The sequence below is a fragment of the Astatotilapia calliptera genome, chromosome 3, assembly GCF_964374335.1.
Source record: "Astatotilapia calliptera chromosome 3, fAstCal68.1, whole genome shotgun sequence".
In the NCBI taxonomy this organism is placed as follows: Eukaryota; Metazoa; Chordata; class Actinopteri; order Cichliformes; family Cichlidae; genus Astatotilapia; species Astatotilapia calliptera.
In genome coordinates this window covers 83,418,029-83,440,259 of record NC_137424.1, presented here as the reverse complement: position 1 = coordinate 83,440,259, position 22,231 = coordinate 83,418,029, and the positions used below count along the sequence as shown (strand labels likewise).

The window sequence follows — 22,231 nt, the reverse complement described above, 5'->3', positions numbered from 1 at the left end:
GTGTATAAAAGTCCTATGTTTTTATTTAAATTCATGACCTGATGGCATTGTTTTTGTAAACTGTTCTTAAACCATGGTAAACAGTAAGTAGATTGAACTCAATTTTTATCAGCTTGTTATTAGATCTCATGTTAGGTAAGTTACCAGTACTTTTTATTCAAAGAGCTGATCAACTCAGCAAGCTGGAAGTTTTGACTATATGGTTTGAAAATGCCTTCCTCCTCTTCTCACAGATCAGTCCGCGTGTTCATGTTCATTTTTTTCTGGAATATGTTGAGCAAACCTGGAGAAGCTTCAGCTCCAGAGATCATTGTTTGTGATTCCCTGACTCTCTTATTCAAACAGATTTTGTGCCTTCTTAGCACCAGGTTTATGAACTCTGCTAGCTAGCTAGTGTTAGACTGCCGTTGCTGCTGCCTCTGGGCTCATGTTACTTAAAAAGTAACCCACAGCTTTAATGTCAGGGTTCCTGGGTCGATGACCCTTTGTTTTCAGTTTTGGACTTTTGTCACTGTTTAGTTTTCATATTTCCTGATTTCCTGTGTCAGTCCCCTGCCTATTTGCATTATGTTCTAGTCCCTGCGTATCATTAGTCAGATTTAGTTCAACTGTGTGACTCACCAGTCTCCTATCGTCTTTTTCCGTCAGTGCATTTAAGTCCTCAGTTTCCTCCAGTTCTTTGTCTTGTCATTGATGTAATGTTGTTACCGTATTCTTAGTTCAGCCAGACTTCCCGTCAGTCAGTTATTCATCTCTCAATCTGTTCATTCTGTTCCCTCCAATAAACACTCCTGCACTGTGAGTCCTGCGTTTGGGTCCACTTTCTTCCTCACCTCCAACCTCTGACATTTAAAAACCTTATATAAAATCTCTCTGTGAAATTTTCTGTTGATTGTTTGAAATAGAAAAGTGAACCGCTACTAGATAACAACCGAGAGAAAACTTTTTCTGAAGGTGCAGCCATTGGGGGCGGGGCTTGTTTTCAGTCCACTTTTATAACAGATGAACTGTATATTCTTAACCTCTGTATCTATTTTAATTCTTTGTGGTTTCTTTTGAACATCTGTGGCATCTATTAATGTTAAATCTAATCTTTCTTTACCGACATAAGCAAGCTGTTTTTACATTTAATGAACATGTCTGTTTTATAACAATAATAATGGATTGCATTAATATAACCCTCAGAGCGCTTTACAATGCCACTATTCATTCAGTCTCACATTCACACACTGGTGGAGGCAGCTACAGTTGCAGCCACAGCTGCCCTGGGGCAGACTGACAGAGGCGAGGCTGCCATATCGTGCCATCAGCCCCTCTGGCCAACACCAGTAGGCGGTAAGTGTCTTGCCCAAGGACACAACGAGCGAGACAGACAGAGCAGGGGATCGAACCGGCAACCTGAACCACAGTCGCCTGACTATCCATCCATTCATCTTCTTTTGCCAATCCTGGGTTAGTGGGGGGCACAGCAGCCTAAGCAGAGAAGCCCAGACCTCCCTCTCCCCAGCCACCTTCTCTAGCTTGTCCGGGGGAAAACCAAGGTGCTCCCAGGCCAGCTGAAAGATAATCTCCCCAGCATTATCTGGGTCTGCCCCAGGGCCTCCTCCCGGTGGAACATGACCAGAACACCTCACCCAGGAGGCGCTCAGGAGGCATCCTTGTCAGATGCCCAAACAACCTCAGCTGGCTCCTTTCGATGTGGAGGGGCAGTGGCTCTACTCTGAGCCCCTTCCGGATGGCCGAACTTCTCTATGTAATGATGACATTTAAATGAGGTGGGGTTTTTTAAACACATATCTCTTTAAGCCTAAACTGACAGTGCCTTTACCACACATTCAGACACAGTAATAGATGGTGTTTTTAGTACTATATGTGCTATTCTAATTTGAGTGGATGAGGTCTACATTGACCTTCTGTGTTGTTATAATGGTTATAATGGTTATAATGGTTATAATGGTTGCACAGCCATTAAGGATTAAATCAGCTTCCAAATAATTTTATGTTTTTTCTCCCTCTGTGTGCTTCTTACTGTCTGTGAGGCTCGGACCAGCACTCCACACATCACATCAAACTCTTACAAGTCTAGAAGAGCAGCTGTTGGACAGAAAGACATCAGCTGAGTGGGAAGGATTTTGGTTACAGTTTACTTCCCACAATATGTTAGTAGCTGTCACATTTATATTAATCAGGCTGAACTTTAATCATACTTTACATCAAACTGCTTTACTTGCTGTTTCCTTTATGCTTTAGTTTCCTGTCTTCTATTATTAGACCTGAGACGTGACTGCTCTGTGCTGTTGCTGATGACTCCAGTTAATCCTACAAGACATGCTGTGTAAGTAAATACAACAACAGTTTGGTCTGCATTCATTCAAAGATCATATCCCACAGACTTAGTTTAGAGGGTCCACACTGTCTGCACTGTATATAGTGAAGTCTGCAACTTTTTGAAGGGTGAAATTATTCTGCAGATCATCAGAATGAAAGTTATTGGCCATGTTTGCAGAGCCCTTTTAAAAAATATGCTTTCCTGACATTATTGTGTAACGGCTGGCTATCCAGACTGACAAGTGGGACATTGAATGTCACCTCTCCAGTGGGGAGGGAGTCTGAGATTGATGAGTCCTCCATCACAGGTGGTTGGTCAGTGAAGATGGTCACCTGCAGGTTGAAGGTCATTGTTATCTCCAACCCACATCCACTGCCACTGTACTGAAGGGAAGTTAAAGACTTTCTTCTGTACTTACATTTGGATCACCTCGATCCATGACAGTCATTCAGGCAGTGATGCCTGGACTGGAAACCAGCATCCTTAAATTATTACAGCATAACAGCTTCAGTGTATGAATGTAAAACAAATGTGTTGTTTGATGTAGAGACTGCACTTGTGACAGAACAGTAAATACATTTTATTTTGATTACATAAGTAATGTAAGTACAAAACAAACTTGTGGTAGGCCTAAACTTATTTTCAGAATAATTAAATCTGAGACTTAGTTTCATTGTAAGATTATAACAGTGACGGCAGTATAACTGTTTGTTGTTCAGCAGAACAGTGTCCAGGATGTTGGCTGTTATATTGGTTTATATTTCAAAATAAAAGTTGGGCTGATTTAAACACCATTACAAGAAGTGTTGTTAATTATTCTATTTGAATCATATTTGAATACAGTGTTATATTAATATAAGTTACTGCAGGTTGTTTTTTTTAATTTAGTAGAACTTGAAATGTTTGTCAGTGTGTAAACAATCAGTATTGCACAGTCAGAAAGTCATTCTTAGAACTGTATACTTGCAATGAGTAGGTTACCCTAACTTACTCATCTTAATTAAGCTTTACTCAATTTTTTGAGACAATGAGTTTGCATAGATTTTTTGAGTTCTGGGAACTAATTCGATTTTACAGTGTAAGTAAAAACTGTAGATTCTATTCATCCTGAATCATAATCTCACTCGACATGTTCTGCCAGTGTTCTTTGTTTTCAATTTTTAATTTGAATTTTATTTATTTTATTTAGAAAGAGGGACTATACATATTGATGAATATTTTAACAAATGTAATGCCAAATGTAATGCCAAATGTAAATGCCAGATTATAGCCTTTGGCTAATTTCCATCTGCAGACCCTCTGGCAGGTTGGTGCGCAAGTTAGTAAAAACACATAGAGACTCACATCATATCAGAACAAACAATGACAACAAGAGTGGACAACAGAGGACAATGTAAAACACAATCACATCACATCAGTTATATTGCACAAACCCCAATATTGCACATGCCCTGACTGTCCTGATATTGCACTGACCCATTACACTAATAATTGTTTCCCTTTTTGTAATGCACTCTAGCAACCCACTTTTGCACCATCTTTGAAAAGACAGTGAGTATGGTTTAAAGTGGGGCACATTAGTGTTAAGGAGCAGCGCTGTACTCGAGATGTGGAGCATTAGCAGTTAGCATCCGACCGTATTACCTGCCACGGGAGTTCTCGCAAGTCATCGTGACAACTGCCTACGATCCACCAGGGGCAGATGCGGCAGCAGCATGCGAGACAATTCACACAGTAGTGTCCAAGCTGCAGACATCACACCTCCAAGCCTTCCTTTTCATCTCTGGGGATTTTAATCATGCTTCCTTGTCCTCAACCCTCCCTACTGTCACTCAGTATGTGGAAAACAAAACACTGGACTTACACTAACTACCTGCATAAAAGACTATATCAACTTCTGTGTGGATAACACTTTACGGTCCAGAAGGAGCTTAGGGAGAGATAAGGAAGGGAAACGACAGGAGGAAACTGGAGGAGCAGCTCCAGCAGAGCAACACCAGAGGTGTGTGGAGAGGGCTGAAAACCATCACTGAATGAAGCACAGCGAGCAGAGGGGTCCAGAGTCTGGAGAACAGGTTTGGGCTGATAGACTGAACCAGTTCTTTAACAGGTTTGACTCAGAAGCCGTTCCCTCCCCCAGTCACCAGAGCTCTTCACACCTCTCTGCTCGAAGGAGCAGGAGTGCACCATCGGTTATCTACGTGGATTATCGACTACCTCACCAGGAGACCCCAGTATGTGAGGCTTCTTGACTGCGTTCTCTGTAGCACGGGGACCCCACAAGGAACAGTACTCGTTCCTTTCCTCTTTACCCTGTACACTACAGACTTCAGTTATAACATGGACACTCGCCAGCTCCAGAAGTTCTCAGACGACACCGCCATTGTGGGTCGAGTGTTGGAGGGAAACAAACTGGGATACATGGGGGTCATCAAAGACTTTGTAAGCTGGTGCGAAGCTTGCATCAATGCCAGCAAGACGAAGGAGCTGGTGATTAACTTCAGCAAGAAGCCACCCTCTATTACACCAGTGAACATCCAGGGTTTGGACACTGAAACGGTGGAGGAGTACAAATACCTGGGTCTTCACCTGAATAACAAACTGGACTGGTCCACAAACACAAATGCACTCTACAAAAAGGGTCTAAGTCGTCTCCACCTGCTACGGCGGCTGAGATCCTTCGGGGTGAACAGGACGCTCCAGGACATATTACGACACTGTAGTGACTTCTGTTATTTTCCATGCTGTGGTCTGCTGGAGTGGTGGAACGGCAGAGAGGGACCAGGGGAAACACAACAAACTGGTCAGGAGGGCCAGCTCGGTCCTGGACTGTCCGCTGAAGTCCATCGAGCAGGTTGGGGAGGAGAGGATGTTGTCTAAGCTAACATCCATCATGGACAACACCATTTTATACATAGTTCTGTACGTTTTATACATATACATGTTTCTGTACATTGTTACCGGACCACTTTGTGTCTTCCTTTTCCACGTTTTTTTTTTTTTTACCATTCTGTCCGGATTGTTAGAAAACACCAGGGCTATTAGATTAAGATTAATTAAGCTTTTGCTTTACTCTACTTACAATGAAAATGTAAAAAGAAATCTTGTTCATGACCTGGGCTCTATGTAAACACTATTAGAAGTAAAAATAACTCCAATTTTGAAAACACACATGAAGCTCTAACATGTGTTGTGAACATGAGTTTGTGTGAAGCTCCTGCTGTGCACTGAGTGAGATTTTCTGACTGTGGCCTGGGAGAGAGTCCTGTAACTACTTGTCTGCAAAATACAGTGTATAATGACCGATGTTGGGCAAGTGACTTATGTTTTAATATTTAATTATAGTTACTAGTTACTTCTTCAACTCAAGTCAAGTCAGAAAATCCCAGGATCAAGTTGCAGAGGGAGTGTTCAGGCCAGCAGGTGCTGAGGAATGATTGTGTTGAACTGAAGTCAGACACAGAACCTGGTCGTTGTGAGGGGGTGGACTTCCTCACCAGCAAATCATTCTGAGCATCACAATATGCATAGAAGTGAGAGCTGAAATGTCTGATCAGGAGTGGGAATTGCAAACTAAGAGTGTGAACAGACTTATCCTATACAACCACTCTGTTGTGGCTATTGATTAACTCTGTTGCTGTCACAGATCGTCACAAAATCAAACTGTAAATACCATCCATCAAAGCACACATAAATAAAGATACCTCGCTCACAAAACCAAAAAATAATAAGACCATTTGCAAAATAAAAAGTGTTCAAAAGAAAAAATGTGCTATTGCATGCACGCTTTAGCAGACTCTTAACTTCTCCGCTTTGATTCTTGACAGAAACCAGAAGTAGAGCAGCTAAACATGACCCCCCCACCCCATAACTGCAAAAACAAATAACATTCATTAGAATAAGTCATCTAAAAGTGTATGTAAACAAAACAAAACCACATGAAATAATAATCATGACAGTTTAAATGTGTCTCAACAAACCCTAACCCTTTCTTCCTGGTTTCTTTTCTGAGTATGTTACTGTTACTTTGTGGTTTTATCTACAAACAGGGCTCTAGACTACCTTTTTGACATGGGCGCACTGGTACGCCTAACTTTAAAAATTTAGGCGCACTGGCACAAAAGTTAGGCGCACTCAAATTTTTCAACCGCATCGCTTAACACCGCAGTTTTACATGTGCACTTTCTTTGGGGGAAAGTTGCAGTCCGTACTAGCACCGGTGTTCACGGAGATCTTCAACCTCTCCCTGGCCCAAGCTGTGGTTCCCACATGCTTCAAACAGTCCATTACTGTTCCAAAGAAACAACAGCCCGCTTGCCACAATGACTACCGTCCAGTAGCACTGACTTCAGTTGTGATGAAGTGTTTTGAAAGACTGATGAGAGATCACATCACTTCTTCACTTCCTGCCACCATCGACTCACTTCAGTTTGCTTACCGGACTAATCGTTCCACAGACGATGCCATATCTCACCTGCTCCACACATCCCTGAGTCACCTGGACACTGGCAGAGGGAATTATGTTAGGATGCTGTTCGTGGACTACAGTTCAGCATTCAACACAATAATTCCCTCTAAGCTTTTCACCAAGTTGACAGATCTAGGACTCAGCTCATCACTGTGTCAGTGGATCCTCAACTTCCTCACAGACAGACCCCAATCAGTGAGGGTGGGAAAACAAGTCTCCCCCTCCATCTCACTCAGCACTGGAGTGCCTCAGGGCTGTGTTTTAAGCCCCCTGCTGTACTCACTGTACACTTATGACTGTGTAGCCACATCAGACACCACCTCCATTGTCAAGTTTGCTGACGACACTGCTGTTGTGGGCCTGATCTCCGACAACATCGAGACGGCCTACCTGGAGGAGATTAGGAACCTGGAGACCTGGTGCCAGGAGAATAACCTCCTCCTAAACATCAGCAAGACTAAGGAGCTGATCGTGGACTTCACTACAAAGCAGGCGAGGAATTACAAACCCCTCATCATCAGTGGCACGCCAGTGGAGAGAGTGGACAGTTTCCGATACCTGGGTGTCCACATCACTCGGGACCTGTCATGGTCCTGCCACATCAACTCCCTGGTTAAGAAAGCTCGTCAGCGTCTCTTCTTCCTCAGAAGACTTAGAGGCTTCCATCTGCCACTGAAGGTGCTCAAGAACTTCTACTCCTGCACCATCGAGAGCGTCCTGACGGCAAACATCTGCACCTGGTTTGGGAACAGCACCAAGCAGGACAGACGAGATCTGCAAAGAGTGGTGCACTCAGCCGAACACATCATTCAATCAGAGCTCCCTGACCTGCTGTCCATCTACACCAAGCGGTGCAAGTCCAAAGCTAGGAAGATTATGATGGACCTCTCCCATCCCAACAATGGACTCTTCTCACTGTTGAGGTCTGGGAAGCGCTTCCGCTCCCTTAAGGCCAAAACAGAGAGAATGAGGAGGAGCTTCTTCCCCCAGGCTATTCGGGCCCTGAACCAGGTGTAGGACTGGACTCTCCCACACACATCACTATAAGACTGGACTCTCCCACACACATCACTATAAGACTGGACTCTCACACACGTCACCACACGCACCACCACACATTTCCTATTATTCCTATAATTCCTATAATTTATAATCTTTATAATCTCTTCTGCTATTTGCACATTCTTTACTGTAAATTCCTAAGTTAATTTGTAAATTCTGTAGTAACCTGTAAATTGTAAATATTGTAAAACTTTTCTTCTGTCATTTAATGGTCGGGCATTGTACAGCTACAAGCATTTCAGCCCCATGTCATACTGTGTATGGTTGTGTGTGTGTGACAAATAAAATTTGAATTTGAATTTGAATTTGTGCTTAAAGTGCTTTGTCAATATTGTAGAAAATGTTAAACTTAATCATCATCTCAGCTCCTCTGACGACCTGTTTGCTGCTGTCTGCTGCTGAAAGGCAGTGGGGAGAGGGGACACTTGGGCATTTATTGCAGCATATAATGTGTTTCCTGGATACACTGCTGCTTTTTCAGAATTCAAAGATTGATGGCACCGTGTCAGAGCTGGCTATGAATTTCAGACAGATCAGGCCTGTCACGGTCCCCGTGTCTCTCTGGTTGGCCCACGCTGGCTACAGGTTTTGTTGTTGTTAGTTTTAGTTTTTTTGTCTCTCCTCCTCCTCTCTGCCTGGGTGGAGCTCATTACGGGCTCTCACTCTTGGCCCACGCACCCCTGTGGATGGTGTCCACCTGCGGCTGATCTGGCTGATTTCCCCAGCTGCTATTTAAGGCAGTGGCACAGAGCAGCTCACCGCTGGAACGTCGAACCACCTGAGTTCGTGCTCGCGGCATATTCAAAGAAGAATCGCTTACACGTGTTTTATGTTGTGGAACTAACCTTTGACCTTCTGTCTGTAGATTCCGGACCGAATCACCGGACCTGTCCAAGTGGGGCAGTGTGTGGAGTGTTGGAGCGAGTGCGGCTGAAGAGGAGTGCGTGTGTGCGGAGGAGCGGTGGCGGTGACTGAGTGGAAGAGGAAGCGTGTGTGTGGATTCTCCCCCCCCCCCCTTCTCTCCCTGGAGCCCTGGACCCCCTCCCAACTCACTGTACATATATTTTGCACTAAGGTGATCCCTATTGTAAATAAATCCCCTTTTGTTTCCTTGAAAGAACTGTCTGCGCGTGGGTCCGTTCAGTAGCCATGACAAGGCCTTAATGAAAAAGTTATCAATAGTTCTTTACATCTTTTCTTATTACCCACAGCTACATCCACTCCTCTCAGGCCTAGGCTGCTCACTAGGGCTGGGTATCATCACTGATTTCTATAATCCATTCGATTCCAGTTCTCAAAGTCCTGATTTGATTCAATTTAGCCTCAGACAGTCAGAAATATTATAATTCTGATCATTTATCAGTACTGATACATGTGAGACTTCATCAGCATTGTGAACATCACAGCAGATGCCTTTGTGTGAAAGTAACTGAGAATAAAACAGAAAAACATGAAGGAGATTTTCCTGGTCTGGCTTTTTATAGCAGATAACCTTAAAATATTCTGCAATGTTCTGCAATTTTGCACAATTTTAAAAAGTTTAAATTTCTTCAGTATTGAACAGCAGAAATGAGGCTTTCTTGTCCGAGGTCATTGAAGTGAAAAAAGAAAAAGACAGCGCTGTAAACAACGGTAGACTGGTGGGTAATAAGCCAATGAATGATGCAGAAAACAGAGTTTTGAAACTGTTCCTGAAGTACACACAGAGAGCTGTGCAGGAAGTGTGATTTTTATCGTGGTGGAAGCAAAACAGCAAAAGTCAGAGGGAATTCATGACGACATTTATCAAATGTGAAGCGCAGTTTGCTGCTTCTTCTGCTGCTGGCTCGGTGGATTTTGGTTGGAGAGACAAAACCTGCAGCTCAGAATCAGCGCAAAAAGACGTAATCACAGCGCGGACGCATCAGGATCGCTGAGCTCCGACAGCGTGTCCGTCTACGGGCCGTCGGGTGAGAAAGCCGAGAAAGACAAAGCTGATTCTGATGCGTCGGTCTGTGTTTACGTCTTTGTGTGGAGTCCGTGTGCCTGCTCTCATCTGCTGTTTGGTTGTTGTTGAAATGGTTTTGTGAGCTTTAATCTGAGAATCTGGCGTTTCTGGCAAAACACAGTTATATTTAAAAGTCGATTCAGGATTTAATGAATTGATATCGCTTTATTCAAGCTACTCACCTCCCACTTCCACCTGCACTTTCAACTGGACCACGGCCAATCAGAGAGGTCCCGCCCCTTACTATCTCTGGTTGGTTTAGTCCACGATAGGGGCAAAATGTGTGTCTGTTGTTGACCACAGGGAAGGTTGCAGATTTTTATTTTTTTTTTGTTACCCGAACAGTTTTTTTTTTGTTTTTTTTAGTCGCACCACTGAAAAATTTGGTCGCATTTGCCATCAAATTGGTCGCACTCTAGAGCCCTGAAAAAGATTCAGCATTGCACGTGATACATGCAACACATTAAAGCAGCTTTCTCCACCCCTAAAATAAAGTACATCCAGTAAGAACTTAGAGTCACACAGTGGGTGCTAAAAAGGAAGTGATCGCATTAAAAGCATCTCTCTGATATTCAGACTGGTCATTTATTTATCCAGACAAGATGAAGACTGCATGGTTCTCTTTTCTCCGCTTCGGTGAGTCAAACACAGAATGCTTTCATTGCAGGTCTGACACACAGTCAACGAAGGAAACAGATCTAGAGCAGACAAGTGGAAGTATTCACAAGTGCAAAGACTTTAGTGAGAGTGAAGCTAAACTTCAGACTTTAAACTTTAGCAGGTTTACAGTTAGTAAATATGCACACTGCCATAGATGCATTCATTTCATGTTTAGATTTTTTATCCAACACATTATTCACATCATGTCAGATACATTCTGCTGCAGGACAGTTGTCTCGAACATTCAGTCAGATTCATTCACACAGTTCTAATCTCACTATCTGGGAGCTTCTAGAGGCATTTTGTCGAGACTCATGAAGGATCATCCAATGGAGAGCGCTATCGACACCTGCATTCATAGGTTGTTGTTTGCCATTACATGACAAACATGAATGTCATCATGACATTATAACTACCAGGAATTTGGGATAGCAATAGCCATAGCTGTCTTTTTGTGTATCGTGGGTTTTATGTTATTAGTATTGGAAAAGGTGAGATTGAGTCACAAGAAGTGTCAAGCCCAGCACATAACAGTGGTGTGATGCGTGAGTCGACATCATGTGCATGTCAGGTACAGCACATCCTAAAAGTATTCTCAGTACTTCACTTGTTCCACATTTCTTTCATGTTATAGCCCTTTAAAAAAGATATTAAACACATTTTCACCTCTAAATTCTGCACACAGTACACCAGAATGACCGAGTGAAAAAAGTTGGGTTGAAATATTTCCAAATGTATTTAAAATAAAAAATAAAAATATAACATGTACAAAAGTACTGTATTTTTCGGACCATAAGGTACACCGCATTATAAGGCGCATTAACCGAAATAAAACAGTCAGATAACTCTAACTTTACTCAACTCATTCTTCTTGCTTCCTCCACTTCTGTAACATTGATTCATTAACCCTTTAAGACCTACCATAGAACCAAGTCCGCCAGAGCTTATATTATATTTTTACATGCTGTGGAGCCATTTTTGGGAGCATTTAAAGTTGCTATACATCAATACAACCATTATAGCCCAAACTTTAATAATATGTCTGCATTAGGTGCATAGTAATTACATAAATTGCAAAAAAGTGCAATAACCTACAAAAAAATTGAAAATCGTTTTTGTTTTTTTAACATATATTTCTTGTTAGAGAAATTTAAGAGGCTTATCCCTCAAAACTGTAAATACAAAAAAGTTGCACAAACTAGTTTCCCACCACAGGAAATTTATTTTAAGTGTCTTCATAGTTTTATTTTTGAAATACACCAATTTTTATATACTGCAGGAAAAACGGAAATAAATATTAAAGTGCAAATTTGCAAAATAACAGCATATGCATCAAAATAAACTATTTCCAGCAGAGCAATATGAGTCCTCAGCATCCCAGAAACGACACAAAGTCATGAAGTCAAACATAACTTTTAAAAACACAAGTATAAGCTCATGAGGCCACGATGGTAAAAAAAACTACATTTCCGCAAAATGACGTCACTTCCGGTTTCGGGCAGGTTATGCGGTCATGTGATAGTTCACGCTGATAGACGTAGGAAGTGTTACAAACAGCTGATCGGATCGGCAAAGCGTGTTTCTGGAATATCATGTTTTTGTTGCTGCAAGTGATTTTTATGCAGTTTTTGCGAAGCTAAACTGTGACCTAGGACAAGCTGATGGCATAAGATGTAAGTACAACTCCTCCAGTTTCATATGCAAAAAAAATGATTGCGCTAGCTTACGTGGTTGCAGAGCTACCGGGATTTAAAAATAGTTACGCAAAACAGAGCGTGCCCGCTCCGATCGGCTGTAAAGGGTTAATGTTGAATTCTCTGGCAGCTGCTCTATTCCCATGTTGTTGCAGTATATTACAGTTTTTTACAGTCGCTAACAAGCGCCTACCCATACTTCAGATACCTTTTCTAAACTCTTAACACAGACCCACACCTACAAAACACAATTGGCCAAATGGATAATATCCTTCCCAAAAATACACTTTGTTAAATATATACTAACTCCTCATTTCAAAATTAGAACACATCTTTCTCTGCACACACTAACTGTACAAAAACACTATAAATCTGACTCAAAATGAAATTAGTCTGTCAAAGAATAACACTTGTTTTCACTTCACAAGGTACATGCAGTCAATCAAAGTACACCAGGTTTCAAAATACTGGCTATTATTGACATTACAAAAACTGCATAGACTTTTATGTTTCAGTTTCACAGGTATTTGCATGCGAAACATGCAATCCACCATATTGACACCAGAAATGTCTTGGTTGGTAACTGTATGTCCACATGTACAGTAATGTTCACATTCAAAAGCATTCCAGTAAAAAGCAAACAAGTTTTTGTTTCTTTACTGTTTACCACAGGAGGTACAGTAGAAACACGGTATGATAGGACAGAGAAAGTTTTACAGTATTGCTTACAGTGAACAAAATATCCATGAAACACACAAGCGCATTCTGAACAAAAAAACAACAGCAAAAAGCCAAGATAAAAAGGGGGGAGGGGGGCTAAAAAAAGGCAAAAGATTTGCATCTAATCTCTGCGATCTTCAGGGTTAGGCCACATGTTTTCATCAACATCACATCTGATGTTATCCAAGTCGATGCACCTGGGATAAAACCGCCTGGTATGTCGGATCCACTGACATATCATTGCAGAAGCAGAGGTTTTTATACTGTATCTAAGGTTTGGGATATTGTTTTTGCTATTGTGGGATGTTGTGTGTTAACATTCGTAGATACTACAAAAACAGTTCATGATTTTGCTGGGAGGTATAGCTTGTCTGTTAAGAAAATGTAAGCATTGTGGAAATGTGTTCACTGACTGCATATTGGGTGAACACGACATGAAATGTGTGACTGGTATGGCCACAACAGACCGATGCTGTGCTAATTGTGTTTAGAGTTTTGCAAATGTGACAACTGTTTGGACAAACGCTTGTTAGCGACTGTAAAAAACTGTAATGACTAACCTCATATTGTGGATGGATTATCTCAGTTGTTCTTCTGAATGAAGTTTGGTCCGTTTATAACATCCTGTTAACTTTTATGAAGTGGAAAAAAGTTAGCGTTCATCCTCAAGATTCACGATGTTTATGCTAACATAGCTGTGTTGTTAGCAATCACGTAGCACATCATTAAATACCAACTTGTCCAACTTTAATAACCCTACAAAAGTCACTGCTGTTTAGTTTTCTGTCTCATTTATGTTGGAGACAGAAAACTGCTGGTATATAGTTTGAAGTCCACACTTTCAACCCAAGTTCTAATGGAGAGTCTGGGTCACTCTGGGTCACCTCGTGTAATGGCGACTCTGGGCCTGGACTACTGCGGAGTAGTCTATGCCCAATCGGAGTAGTCACAGCAGAGCTATCACCGGGCCAGCCAGGGAAGGCTCTGGCCCATATAGTGGCTGAGCTCCCAACCATCCAAAGGGAGCAGTGATATTATGTTCAGTTTTGCTTCCCCTGTCTTTCAGTCAGATTAGTATCAGTTGCGTTCCCACCTGTGTTCTATTCCCTTGCCGTACTTTTTGTCTATATATTGTCGGCTTTTCTCTCTGTTCTCTGTCGCTCCTACCTTTTCCTTGTCAATTGTCACAATGGATTGAACAGACACAGACACAGCTTTGAAACTGTGCCCACCATCAGAAACAATGTCCTACAGGATGCCATAGATGGAAGAAGTAGGTCGTGGGCACTGGGCAGCTAGATGGTCTCCAGGGTAGACGGGAGCTTAGTGAACGCCACAAAAACAATCGACAGTAGTCAAAATAGTGTTGTTACCTGCAGACGGAGGAAGGCCGCTTACGAAATCCAATGCTATGTAAGAGCAAGGCCATGTCAGGGATGGCAGAGGTTGTAATAGGCCGCCATAGGGTTGGTTTCCGTGTTTATTCTAGGCAGAGGTTGCACAGACTGAAACGTATTAATGGTTGCTTCGAGGCAGAGATGGCCAACAGAAATAACATCGGAGAAAGATAATAGTGTTGTGGATACCATGATGAAATGGGCAGTGTAGTGCCCGAGGACAGACACATGTCGGGCTTGTAGGTATCCTAGATTTCTATGTTTTGTTTTGTTTTTTTCATTTTTATGGTTTAACGGTCCAGACGATGAAAGGTTGAACTGTGCCCACCAGCCAGTGCCTCCATACTTCCAAAGTGAGTTCAATTGCCAGAGGTTCCCACTTGGCACTGACCACTTGGTGTCTGTCAGATAGAAAGTTAAAGATCCAGCTGCAGAGAGATCCTAGATCCTGCAGTTTCCTTTTCAGCTTCGAGGGAACGATGGTATTGAATGCAGACCTGTAATCTACAAACAGCATTCTCATACGTGTCTCTCTTCTGCAGGTACGAGAGGGCAGTATGTAGTGTCAGGGCTATGGCATCATCAGTTGTCACTGTATGCAAATTGTAGATGGTCCACTGAGTCAGGTAGTACAGAGCATGCGGTACACAACAGCTGTAGCTGCTTATGTCATGGTTACTAGGTAACAGAAACCACGGGTCGTAGGCTAGACCATCCAATTTCACAGCCTTGCCCTTCTGGTCTACAGGACCTTTGAAGAACTAAGTCTTTGTAGGCCGGGTCCTGCCGGGTCACAAAGTCAGTAACAGTAGTTTGTAATAATTAATTCATCCCTCAGTTCATCATTAATATTATTTAGCAGGGTACCTCTCCATCCACTCCCCCAGCCCGTTTCTCCTGCCAGGATCCAGAAATTTATGGAGTAGTCAGTCATACTACTCACTTAGACGTGTGGTCAGACAACAACTGCACAAAAAACTATTTTTGGCCCATCTTCCTCAAACACGTCTCTGCTGCTGAAACACCAGCGAGCACCGAGTTAAAAAAACCACACATTTATTTAACTCACCTGAAATCGCACATCCACACTTCCTCCGCTCACACATGCTCCTCTTCTGCCACTCGTGCTTTCACTGCACTTCACACTGCCACACTCAGGGGTCCAGGGAGAGGTTCTCAGACAAGTCCGGGAATCTTTATACAAAGACAAGTTTTAATATGAGCCAGAAATATACAACGAGCAAAGTTTAGCCGAGGCTGCATGAACTCAGGGTGTTCAACGATCCAGCGATGAGACACTCTGAGCCACAAACCCTGAATACTGGCCGAGGAGACAGGACTAGTCAGAGCAGGTGCATCAAAGGCGGGAGCCCAATATTGACATCCGCCCAGGCAGGGAGGAGACAGCGAGGAGAAGAGAGAGGGAGAGCGAACACAAAAACAATTTAGAGTCAGCCGGAGAGACTCGGGGACATTGATGCAAAGGTCAGACTTCCTAGTTTTGTTATTTTGCACTTATTTTAGTTTGTTAAAGCCAATAATTAGTTCAGCATTCCCGTTTCTGAGTTCACATTTGGGTCTTTCCTCTGCCAGCCACACAGCCACCATGGCAGAACTTTACCTCATTATGGACCCAGCAGACTCACATTGTCTCCTGAGGAAATGTGTGCCCAGCTTCAGGGTTGCTGTCAGAGCGTGGTTTATTTAAAGACCTTTTCAACAGACACTTGCAAGTTAGTTTTCTTGATGACTTCCTGTCGTCCACAACCTGTTCTGGGACGTTTCCCAACATGGAGTGTTTGGCTCAAGATGAACAAACCTCCATTTGGAACTGTTTCTGACCTTTAGTGACCTCTGACCTTGTGACCTCTGACCTTTAGTGACCTCTGACCTTTACTGACCTCTGTCCTCCTGTTGCAGGTGTGTGTGTGCTGCTGCTGTCTGCACCGACTGTTTCTGCAGGTGAGGAGATGGAAGTGAAAACAATCAGTGAGACTCCAAAAGAACACAAATACACTTACTGTGTGTGTGTGTGTGTGTGTGTGTGTGTGTGTGTGTTTGTGTGTGTGTGTGTGTGTGTGTGTGTGTGTCCTCCAGTGTCTCTGTCTGTCAGTCCAAACCTTCAGCAGTTCTTCAGTGGATCTTCAGTGTATCTGAGTTGTGTTGATGATGGACAGACAGCTGATGGATGGACAGTGAAGAGGAGCAGAGGAAACTTCACTGAGGACTGTGGAGCAGCTGGGTCAGACTTTAGTAGGATTAACAGTTCCTTCTGTGTTCTCGGTCTCAGTCTCTTCACTGGTGGAAATTTCCTGTGTGTAAGCTCATCTGGACATCAGAGTGAAGAAGTCTCCATCAGTGTCTCAGGTACAGACAGATGTTCCAGCTGTGTCTCTGTTTCTGTCTGTCTCTGTGTCACTCTGTTTGTGTCTCTGCTGGACAGGCAAAGATGTGATCCTGGAGATTCCTGCACTTCCTGTCATGACAGGAAGTGATGTCACTTTGTGGTGTACACCCAAAGAGGGAGAAAGACGAAAGTCTCACTTCGTCAGAGATAATGTTACACTTGGATCTGGACCTGAAGGAAAGTGGATTCTCTCTAACGTCCAGCGGTCTGATGAAGGTCTCTACTGGTGTTATACTGATATTCATCCACCTTCTCCTCAGAGCAGACTGAGGGTCAGAGGTCAGGGCACTGACATCATTTCCTGTTTAAAGACAAACTAACCTGCTGACCTGATAATGAACTGACTGAACCATCTTCATCATCTCATCATCATCTCTCCTGCAAATCCTCCTCCTCCTCCACCCACTACAACCTCATCTCCTGCTTTCTTATTCTTTGGTATTACATCTATAGTAGACTCCCCCTCCCCTCGTTCTTCTGCTCCCCCCATCACCCCTCTTCCTCCCCCTCCCTCTATGTCAGTGCTCAGACTCGTCTTGCACCTGGTGGTCTTCTGTCCATACGTGGCCTGCACTGCTCTGCTGCTGTCCATCTTCGCCACCAGCTCAGGTAGATATGAACAAAGTCTCTCTAATCACTCACTTCAGTGCTCCATCCTTAAGTCTTAACCCTGCTCACAGGTAACACACCTGTCATTTCCATGGAAACGAGCCATCCTGCTGTACAGGATGATGTCACCACTGAGCATCACTTCTGACCTCTGAGCTGACAGGAAGTGAAGGAGCTGGAGCAGCTGGGACGTTCCTGTTTCTGACCCAGAGTCAAACCTGTGGTCTGTAAAGACTCCTCAGTCGGATCTTTGAGTCAGTCAGCTTCTCAGTGAACTGTTCAGCTGGTGACTGGATGGATACAAACATTAACCTTGTGCTTTTATGTGTTTAATGCTTCAAGTGATCAGAAAATGCATTTTTTAGTATGTGTTATACTGTAAGGTCAGATCAGACAACTGGTATGATCAAGCACTTTGTGAGAGCGGGAATGAAAAGCTGAACTGATCAGTGATTGGATCAAACAGTCTCTGAGTAAGACCTGACTCTGTTTCTGTGTTGATTTATGCTTTAATAAAACATTCGAACATTACAGAGCAGATACTTCAGTGACATGGAGAATCAGAGTCACAGAAACAGGATTGAAGTGATTCAGGAGTGTGAGCTATGGCTGATGATGAACTATGGCATTTATTATGGTTTATTGTGTGCTGATGAGGTTAGCCTGAGAGCGCTAACAGCAGTCTGAGCCACAGCCTTAGAGTGTGAGCACCAATAAGCTGTGATGGAAACAGGAGCAAACTGAACAAAGACAAACATCACAGACACAGAGCTGATCCTATCGTGTAGGATCGGGAAGTGGAACCACACGAGGAAACAGCTGACACGAATGCATAATGACACCACAGGGCAAGAGTAGAACTAAGCACACTGAACAAGGTAAACAAGACCTTTCAAAATAAACCTGCAGAGAACGGGACATGACCCAGACAATATGAGAACGGACGGAGAATACATGACACAAAAGACCAGGACACACATACACCAGGTGACATGAAGAGAATAAATATTAATACTAAGACATTATTTCATAAATACTCCAAAAATACAGAATTACTCAACTAAAACCTTTAACTTAAAAACAATAAAAACATAAGAAAACAATACAAAATAACACAAAGCATTACATGAAAGACAGCCCCTGACGACGTCTGATATTCATATCTTTAGTGTGAATAATTTCACTGTTTCCTCATGTTTGTCCTGCCAACTATGAGAAGTGACCAAAGAGAAGAACAGGAACTTCTTACTGTGTCTAAAACTGAAAGAAGGAAAAGCGAATAACAAGCCGTCACCTCATTTGAACTGTTGAAATCTGAAAACAAGAATCAAAACCATTCACACTAAGAACTGGACCTGTGCTTTTACACCACCCAGGCCCTGATGGTGGGCCCATACTGTTGACAGCCTCTCTGATGGCTGCACGGTCAGTTGTATAGCTGGGCTTGGTTCACCGCTGTCATGGAAAACATGTTACTGTGAAAACATGCTGACGTAACAGGAGGCCTGTTCTCACTCGCGGGGCGTAACATCCTGATGCTGTGTCACCTAGTGTACAATGTTACGCTTTGGGTGTGAGGACGTGTTGTAAGAGAACCAGAGGAAACATAGAAGCCTATAAAAACTTATTCCACGTACAGATCTGATCTGAAGACAGCAGAGCAGGTGACACGGACACTTTCATATAATGAGAAGCCAGAAGGAGACACGTGGCTGCTCAGTGATGGTGGTTTACTCTTCAACCACACAACTTCCTTATTCTGACTGAACCGACCAATCGGTAGGTCGGAGGTATGAGGTCATTCTGGAGAAGCCACAGATATATTTTAGTGACAACCCTTCATGAATCCAACAGAAGGGTTTTAAAGATGTGTGTAAACGTGATTGACTAAGCTTTGAACCTTGTTAAAATTCACACTGATGTAAATATAATCTGTATGAGATGTTTAATCCCTGACATCGGTCACTGCCTGCGCTGTGATGAAGATGAAACAGCAGAGCCCACAGACCTGAAACTCACAGTTAAAATAAGAGCAGCTGTCCTCAGAGCAGCAGGAAACCACAGATAAGGAGACGGGAGGCTAAAAATACTGCAGGGCTGAGAGAGGAAGCTGATGAGGCTGACAGATGTTCTTCTTCTTTTTCTTTTTTTCTGCCTGTCCCGTTTGGCTCTTTTGCATCAGAATTATTGTCTAAAGGCGAAGATGCCCAACGGATTTACTTTACCAAATGGACCCTCCCAGCCTTGCCGTATTGGTCCATGTGATACATCTTTTATTGTTTATTTTATTTTAACTTGCTAAATTCGGGACAGACTTGACTGGGGAAAAGAAAAACAGCGGGAAAGAGGAACGGTCATAGAGGGCAAAAAACAAAAACCAAGTGTTTTCCCCAGGTGTTCCCTCTCTGCCCTGAATCTGTCACAACAGCCAAAAGCTGGTAGGAAAACAAGTGAAGCACTTAGCAACAAAAACACGGAGCACGTGAGCCGATTACCAACTTGGTGTAACTGACAAACTGTCATTGAAGGAGCGTCAACGTGGAGCTTAACCTTCCTGCCTTCTTGGGACCTTTTTGTGCCACTGCTATGTGTTAAATGGCTGCCATTTCCACTGTGTTCAGTGGAATATAACCAAACTTGCCACAGGATAGTTTTTACCTGTCAATGTTAATATTCCAGTGTGAATTCCTTAAATCAGCCTAAAATGGCTGAGCAGCAGAAATCCCCACACCCATCACCCTGGGGACCATTTTCTGCCCATTGACTTCCATTATAAACGCTATTTTTCAACCCCAAATTATCATCATATGATTTTATTTTTTCTTCTTTTCTTGGATGTCAATGAAGACTCAGGGCCTTGAAGTTTTAATTTTTAAATTGCAAAAAAAATGCAAAAAAAATAATGGCAGGTCAAAATGTATGTTGGTGCCAATCTTTGGTCCATCTAAAGGCCTACTTATAATGACAATCACATATTACTTCAACTGGTTTTTTGTGGAAATATTTAGTTTCGTTTTTTTGGTTTTTGGGGCTTATAACACAGGGCGCTCATGTAATAACACTGGGATTTGAAGGGTTAAAACAACGAAAATATAATTAAAACTTTACATGAATATTTCAGGGAGAAGTAGTTTTACAAGGTTGGCTAATTTAAAGTGGAATAAAATATGGATATATGGTCTTTTTATGGCGTGGCTGAGAATGGTCCCTAGGGTGATGGGTGTGAGTTTTTTAAAGGATGGCAGGAGGGTTAAATCTCTGAATGAGCTCCAGGTATGTGAAGCTGGAGATGTGCAGCCCTGCCCAGGGGTGGAGACCAGTGAAACTCACAAACCAGGCGGAAACCTCCAGTCTCATTGCAGAATCCCTTTTGGTGTCCTTGTCTCCCGATGTTCTACGTCGTCTTCTCCCTTGTGGCTGGCCGTGTGCTCCGTTTGTTAGTTTAGTTTCCTGTTTAGCTTTGTATCTTTGGGACTCCGTCGATAAAGGTGTGTTTGTGAGTTACAGGCAGACTGTAACATTTGAGTTACTTCACACTGCCGTTTGACATTTGTTATCGACCTTATATTCTGTCACTCATACACGTTACAGGAATAGTTAGTAGAGAAAGCTTTGAAGGGAACAGTTCTTTTGTGTCCTAAGACAGATAAGAAGCTTCATACACTGAGGTTGAGCATAAAAAGTGAAAGCAGAGGACTTGGCTCTCTCCGAAGTTAAAGTTAAAGACATGCGTTGCCTTAGATGCATTCTCGGCGTTTCCCTTCGCGACCGTCATTCGAATGACACCATCCTCACCAGCTGCGGCAGCCAACCGACGATCGGCGACCTAATCCAGCGCCGCCGACTCCGTTGGTGTGGCCACATTTGTCAAATGGACCCGAGCCGCTACCCCCATGGCCTACTCTGTTTGACCCGCCCCACCGATTGGAGGGTGCATCGAAATGCACCAAAGAAGACACGGATGAAACAAATCCAGGATGATTTGAAGGCCCTTCGACTTGACCTTCAGCAGGCAAGAACCATCGCCTTAGATCGAAAAGCGTGGAAGATAATCGTTGGTCAAGCAAGAGAACCTGTGGCACCTACAGCAGCGTACTGGTTGCGCGGCAGACCACCGCCGCTGGACAAGAAGAGAAGAAGAAAGTTAAAGAGCAGCTGTAGCTTCGGCCCTCTTTTATCTGATGGTTATTTGTCCGTAACTGACATGTTCAGGTTTCACTGGTGGTTCCAGCCGACTCTGCAGAGTAAATCATATCTAAATTATCACAGATACAACTACAGTAATACAGCCTAATAATAATATGAAGCATTATGGAGGGCTTTCTTATAAAGTAGCAAATTATTTCTTCAGGCTAAATGATGATTTAAATTTGTTACACATCATTTCTTCTCCAGCTTTCGAGTTATCGGCTTTAAAATGCTGCATCCAGAATCAGTTGTATGAAAAAGGATCAACTTTTTGGGATTAACTAACTGGGTGACTGCGCAGGCACCAAAACATTAGCCGGTTTAGGTTAATTGGTGATTTTAAATTGTCCATAGTTGTGAATCTGAGACTAGTTCTGTCTCTCTGTGTTGCCTCTAGGACAGGTTGGTGACCTGTCCTCTTGTCCCTCTGGAGAAGAGAAATGTTGTGTTAATTGAAATTGTTTATTGTTGCGTTCTTTCAGAGTGCAGTGAGTCATTAAGCTGCTTGAATGTCAATAAAAATGAGAAAAATCGTGGCGTTCTGCAACCTTTGACAAGTAGTGATTATATAAACATAATTACACATGTGTGTGTGGACCACATCACATCAGGAGAACACAGCATGAACTGTTCCCACAGTATTGACCATCCTGCTGACCTCTGACCTTGTGACAGATACTCACCATCACGCCTCAGCTTCATTATTATGA

General features: G+C 42.9%; 2 protein-coding genes across 4 annotated transcripts in view; one reads left to right on the top strand and one right to left on the bottom strand.

Annotated features, from left to right (window-relative positions):
• LOC145425993 (NLR family CARD domain-containing protein 3-like) overlaps positions 1 to 22,231 on the bottom strand; it is a 231,345-nt gene that overhangs the window by 76,726 nt on the left and 132,388 nt on the right. The window lies entirely within an intron of this gene.
• On the top strand, positions 9,800 to 17,864 carry LOC145426004 (uncharacterized). Of its 3 annotated transcripts, none has more exons than XM_080299584.1 (6): positions 9,800 to 10,482; positions 16,238 to 16,279; positions 16,415 to 16,684; positions 16,761 to 17,003; positions 17,181 to 17,333; positions 17,405 to 17,864. In XM_080299584.1, exons 1-6 carry the CDS (start codon positions 10,449 to 10,451, stop codon positions 17,479 to 17,481), a joined length of 819 nt encoding a protein of 272 aa, XP_080155710.1. In that variant the 5' UTR covers positions 9,800 to 10,448; the 3' UTR covers positions 17,482 to 17,864. The 3 variants fall into 3 exon arrangements, with proteins under 3 accessions (XP_080155710.1, XP_080155711.1, XP_080155709.1); XM_080299585.1 differs by having other exon boundaries at positions 9,802 to 10,482; positions 17,178 to 17,328; XM_080299583.1 differs by having other exon boundaries at positions 9,815 to 10,482; positions 17,178 to 17,333.

What these genes read in the sequence shown, in the direction of transcription:
- LOC145426004 (XM_080299583.1), top strand. Translation starts at nt 10,449, where the DNA reads ATGAAGACTGCATGGTTCTCTTTTCTCCGCTTCG. An exon ending in TGCACCGACTGTTTCTGCAG is followed by an intron (nt 16,280 to 16,414) that starts GTGAGGAGATGG and finishes TGTGTCCTCCAG; the next exon opens with TGTCTCTGTCTGTCAGTCCA. An exon ending in AGTCTCCATCAGTGTCTCAG is followed by an intron (nt 16,685 to 16,760) that starts GTACAGACAGAT and finishes TCTGCTGGACAG; the next exon opens with GCAAAGATGTGATCCTGGAG.